Source organism: Elephantulus edwardii, unplaced genomic scaffold (assembly GCF_000299155.1).
Source record: "Elephantulus edwardii isolate Elephantulus edwardi_28Jun2011 unplaced genomic scaffold, EleEdw1.0 scaffold00097, whole genome shotgun sequence".
Lineage (NCBI taxonomy): Eukaryota > Metazoa > Chordata > Mammalia > Macroscelidea > Macroscelididae > Elephantulus > Elephantulus edwardii.
The window spans coordinates 2,335,620-2,341,715 of NW_006399847.1; the positions used below are offsets into that span (position 1 = coordinate 2,335,620).

The window sequence follows — 6,096 nt, forward strand, 5'->3', positions numbered from 1 at the left end:
TTCGGGCAGAGAAGGCTAGGAGGGACCAGTCCTTGCAGAAGGGTATCATGCTTGGAAGGATGGAGGGACAGCACAAGAGAGGAAGACACCAGATGAGATGTATTGACATAGTAACTGAGGTAATGAGAGTTGGTATGTCAGAGACATTGAAATTGGCTCAGGATAGAGCAGGCTTCAGATCATAGGGTCACTATGAGCCATAGTCAACTCGATGGATGGCACATAACAACAGCAATCATATTTCTTAGAACCAAAAATGTGCTTTTCTCTATAAGGTTCTATAGAAATTGTTAAATTTTTTTTAAAGTGAGTAGAAATCCGTTTTCCAAGAAGACATGGACCTCTGATGGGCAAACTCTCTAGGTATTTTACTTTTCCCTATTGATGATCTCAAATATCTGGCATAATGTCTGAAAGCAATGAATTCTGAGGTGTTTGGTGAGGAAAACGTTGACTGTGATAGTGAAGGTTATGTCCACTTGACTGTCCATGAGTCTCAGTGTTTTGCAGTGATGGAATGATGTATTTTAGTAGTTGTGTATTGATGTGATTTGAAATTGTGCAATAATGTAGTCGTCTTCTATTTTTGTGATCTGATGTGGTCATCCTTCACTTTTGCATGGCCCCAATTTTCACATAAGGACTTAGCCTTTGGAACTCAACCAACTCAACTCAACTGTGAGGAGTGGGTAAAATCAGAGAGAAGGGTGAGGCAAAGTTGTTAAAGGCTGATTGCTGCTTACTTTACATACATAGAAATATTGTAAAGAAATCAATGTTATCAAAATCAGTTGCTGACAGGCTAATTCCAACTCAGAGCAAGCCTGTGAGTGACAGAGTAGAACCGAGCTCCACCAGGCTTTCAGGGCTGACTTCTCATAAGTAGATCAACAGGCTATTCTCCCAAGGTGCTTCTGCTTGAACTTGGACCTCCAAATGTTTTGCATCACACAGGGACTCTAAAATTATCAAAGTCTGATTGGTATCATATGTGACTATTAAAAGTGCCCCCTAAGAATGGCCTTAGACTGTACATATCTTGTCATATACCCCTTATTATACTATCCAAATGAGAAACATTGAAAATAACAGAATGGCAAGGAGACTCTTTGTGGGTGACAAGCACCATCATGAGTAGTGTTTATTCTGTGACACGTGGTTCATCGACAATCACCTCTGAGGATAAGACAACAGCATGCAGATTACTTATGCCAGAAAATAAAGCAGGATTGTAAAACTGAATCAGCCATTCTTTCTTTTTCTCTCTTTTCATTTTTACTGGTTTACATACAAAGTTCATAAAATTCATATACGTTGTTTTTCAACAATTCTTATGTTTTCTGAGGCAGCTATCTCATGACATTCATGATGTCTGTTGGCAAAGTTCTAGGTTTATGGATCATCAGTTCATTGTCAATTGCATTAGGAGTAATGGGCCTTGTGCATCATGGAAAGAAACTTTATTATTATGGCCTTAGAAAAGGCCTATCTCCCATCTGGTGCCCCTATTATTTGGCTTCAGGAAGTACCCTGATGCCTTGGCTCTGGTGACCCAGTGCCCTCTGGGTTTCACTCTTCTCAACTCACTGCCCTCAAGTTGGAAACAAGTAATCGCTGACCCTCCCTTTGGTTTCCAAAGCTATAAATTGCAGGGAAGGAAATTGCCCATCCTTCTCCCTGGGAACCACTGATGGATTTCAATGGCACATAACTTGACCTTGGGATTAGCATTGCAACTCCCTACACACTATGTACTAGGTTTTGGTGATGGTTTCAAAGGATGCTTATCACAAATGATACCTACATTGGCAAGTTCATTAATGAAAGCAAATCCTTATTTAATATTTATGGTCCAATACAGTTGCAGACATTTTTTTTTTAATTTTTAAATTGTAATTTGTAAATATGCAGAGCAGATTATCTGGGAGGCTGGGCTCTAGAAGGAGAAGTGTGGCATTAGGATTGGAGGAAGATCCATCAACAATCTGCGTTATGCAGATGACACAACCCTGCTGGCTGAAACTGAGGAGGATCAGAAGCACTTGCTGCAGAGGGTCACGGATTGTAGCCTTCAATATGGATTAAGGCTCAATATCAAGAAGACAAAGATTCTCACCACTGGGCCAATAGACAGCATCAGGATGGATGGTGAAGAGATTGAGATTGTTAACAGCTTTAGTTTGCACGGCTCCACAGTCAACACTCTTGGCACCAGCAGCCAGGAAATTAAAAGACACATTGTGATGGGAAAGTTTGCTGTTAGGGACTTCTCTAGAGTACTGAAGAGCAATGGTGTCTCTCTGGAGACTAAGGTGCGCCTGATACAGGCCATGGTCTTTGCAATCACTTGCTATACATCAGAGAGTTGGACAATAACCAGGGAGGATAGAAGGAGAATTGATGCCTTTGAGCTGTGGTGCTGGAGAAGAGTATTGAGGGTACCATGGACTGCTAAGAAAATGAACAGGTTTGTCCTGGAGAGGGTTAAACCAGGCTGCTCCTTGGAGGCAAGGATTCTGGGGCTTCGTCTGACATACTTTGGACATGTTGCAAAGAGGGACCGATCCTTGGAGAGGGATGTCATGCTGGGAAGGGTGGAGGGACAGCGCAGGAGGGGAAGACCCTCTATGAGATGGATTGATTCAGTGACTGGGGTAATCGTGATGGGTGTGTCAGAGGCAGTGCGATTGGCACAGGACAGAGCAGGGTTTAGGACTGTTGTACAAAGGGTCGCTATGAGTTGCAAGCAGCTCAATGGCACATAACAACAACAACAGCAACAAATTGTTGACCAAATCTTAACACTTTCAATAAGATTAAGACCAATTTTTATACTGAGATTCTTTATAACAGATCCAAATACATGCAAACCTATTCTTTCTTCCCATACAGCATTTATCCCGGTATTCTTTTGTCATTCTTTAAAAAATTCATTAAAATATGTAGACACCCTCTGTTACTCCTACATGCTGATAATTCTGTACACTTTTATCAGGGGTAACTGATATTGTGTGTAATCAATTTAATAAGCAGTTTTCGCGAAGGTAACATACCATGTTAGGCGAGGTTCTGGCCAGCCTGCTACGGAGCAGTGCAGTTTCACGTTCTCCTTCTCCCACACAGTGTGTGAACGAGGCTTAATGATAAATTCAGGGGCATGAAGAAGACTATCTTCATTCAGCTTTCTATGATATGCCTCAGTTTCTTCTAACTGGAAAAAAATAGTATTATTGTGGTTGTATACTGACTCATAGCTGACTCTCCAGCAGGTTTTCAGAGGCTGTAAATTACATGGGAGGAGATTGCCCATCATTCGAGCAGCTGGTGGATTCTAACTGGTAGGGAGGCTTGGCCTTTGGGTTCGCACCTGAACTCCCACCATGCATACTATGCTACTACTATGAAAATATTGTTGTGGGAAGGCACTGATTCCAACTCATAGCAATTGATGTGACAGAGAAGTACTCCACAGAATTTTCTTGACTGTGATTGTTATAAAAGCAGATTGTCAGATATTTCCCCATGGAATCATTATTGTTGTTGTTAGATATAGCCCAGTTGAGTACGACTTACAGAGACCCTAAGAACAACAGACCTGAATCCTGTCCTATTTTGTGCCATCCTTGTACATGCTATTATTTAACTCTTTACATGTTAAGCTTTAACAATATACTTGACTTCCTTAGGTGAATTCCTTAAAGTCCTTTAAATGGAGTTTAAAGTTTCTGACAGTTCCAACTTTTAGGTTTCACTTTCTTTAACCCTCACAGTTCAATGCCTTTTTTCCTAATTGTTTTTTGTTTTGCTTCTCTATAAAGTCTCCTAACTTGGCATAAATCAATGGGCACACATGGGCTCCTGCTCGCGCTCTCTCTCTCTCTCTCTCTCTCACACACACACACACACACACACACACACACACACACACTTAATTCCATGCATTTATGTTTTTATAACATGTCTTTTCTTACTGTTTTTCTCAGCGACAAGTGTTCTGCCTTTTCTCGAATTGCGACTTTCCTTGATTTCTTCTCAAAAGCCTCCTCCTGAAGGAGAGAAGATTCAAATGCAGACTGCTGGGATGCCATGGTCTGCTGGGACGCCATGGCCTGCTTGGACATCATGGATTTCTTGGATGTGGTGGTTGCTTCTTCACTCGCAAGAAGATTCCTCTGGGCTATATACGCAGCTGCTTCTTTAATTCTTTCTTCTTCTGTATCTGTAATCCCACTGACGTGCACTTGGCTAAAACAAAGTAAAAAACAAAATATGAATATTGTGGATGGCAGTGATGTCAGTGCCTTGTTCCAATACATGAAGTTCAATGATGATCTACAGCCCAATAGCTCAACAAGCTTAAACTAGGTGTTTTGTGTGAAAAGGATGAGCAATCTTCACCCATGTGGCTAACTGACTCTGAAAACCCACTGGAGGGTCAGCTATAGGTCTGTACAGACTGGATGACACACAACAACAATAAGAAATATTACTAGAAAAATGAGTAGACAAGATAAATAAACTTTATTTCTTACCAAATTTAGTGAGCAAATTTTAATTTCTTTCTTCTTATATTGTTGTAATTGTTATGTACCCTCAAGTTGGAACCAATCCATAGCTGACCCTCTAGCAAGTTTTCAGAGACAGTTAATTACACAGAAGGTGATTGCCCATCTTTCTCTCCTGAAGCAACTGGTGGGTTTGAATTGTATACTAGGCCATCAGAGCCTCCTCCTCATCTTCCTAATATTAATAAAGAAGTCCCTATTAATAGAATCAGCAATATATCCACTATTCAATTTAACAAGTCAGAAAAAAATAGTAATTTTTTTCACTTATCCTAATATAATTTACATTGGTAAGTGTCAAGTCTACTGTGATTCTTAATTCTAATTTTTCTAAGAATGTAGGAAAGAAATGAATTTTTAATAAACAAAAATAAATTAGGTGATAAAAATTTGTTCAAAATTCACTCTCTATACCATCTCACTCCAGTAGCAGTGGCAAAGTGTAACAGGATAGCAAGCAATAAATGTTGGAGAGGATGTGGTGAGATAGGAACTATTGGTGGGATTGTAAAATGGTACAACCACTCTAGAAGGTAGTTTGGAGTTTCCTCAGAACGCTGAACATTGAAATTCCATATGACTCAGCTATTCCACTGCTTGCTTGGAATATACCCTGAGAGAATGAGAACTGGGGCACAGAGATTTATACACCAGTTTTTATAGCAGTTTTATTCACCATTGCAAGTACATTAAAACAGCCCAAATGTCCAACTACAATTGAATGGATTGAGAAAGTATCGTATATTGACACAGTGGAATACTACACAGCATGCAGAAACAACGATTTTGTAAATCATTACCTAAATTGGGAGGGACTGGAGAGTATTATGCTCAGTGAATTAACTCAGTTCCATAAGGATGAAAACTGTATAAGACCATTATTATAGAACAAGTATAAGGATCCAAGAGGAGGATGGGGGAGGGAGAGCAGAGGGGTGAGGATGGGCACGGGGTGGGGGTTAATCATAGGGTACAGTTTGATGGGCAGAGGGGGAATGAAGGAAACGGGAAAGATCTGATGTGAAAAACAATGTATACAAACTTGATAAATAAACCAGTATAAAAAAATTTCTCTGGGCAGGGAGAAAAGTGCAACAATGAATGAATGGAAATCCAAAATCTCTGTAAATGTTCATTAAAATTATTAAAATAAAATTTTTTAAAAAATTAAAAAATTTCTCTCTCTCTAGCGAGTGAATCTACCTCTGTGTAGTCATACTTGTAGAGGGAGATTTGAAATGAGTGCTGGTATATCCTACAGTGCACATGGTAACCAATCATGTCCAGTGCTCCCCTTACCCTAAGCTGAGGCCTCACACTGCTTCCAACAACAGCTATGTTGGCACAGTGAACAGCATGAAAGGCAGGAGGGACTCATGGTCTTTTGCCTTTCCCACTTAAAAATAATCTGAACCTCAAAAGTAATTATTTAGCTTCTGACTTTATGTACATTTTAAAACATGTATATATTTTTGGATGTGCATAGGGATTTGAGTCTTAGAAGATCCCATTCATCTATGTTATCTTCTCC

At 39.9% G+C, this 6,096-nt stretch overlaps 1 protein-coding gene across 1 annotated transcript in view; it reads right to left on the bottom strand.

The window, feature by feature from the left end:
• Positions 1-6,096, bottom strand: part of MYOM1 (myomesin 1) — a 244,358-nt gene that overhangs the window by 197,173 nt on the left and 41,089 nt on the right. Inside the window, exons 3-4 of the mRNA XM_006891423.1 lie at positions 3,972-4,245; positions 3,054-3,211 (exon numbers count right to left, since the gene is read on the bottom strand). Coding sequence (XP_006891485.1) covers positions 3,054-3,211; positions 3,972-4,245 — 432 coding nt within the window. The remainder of the gene's footprint in view (positions 1-3,053; positions 3,212-3,971; positions 4,246-6,096) is intronic.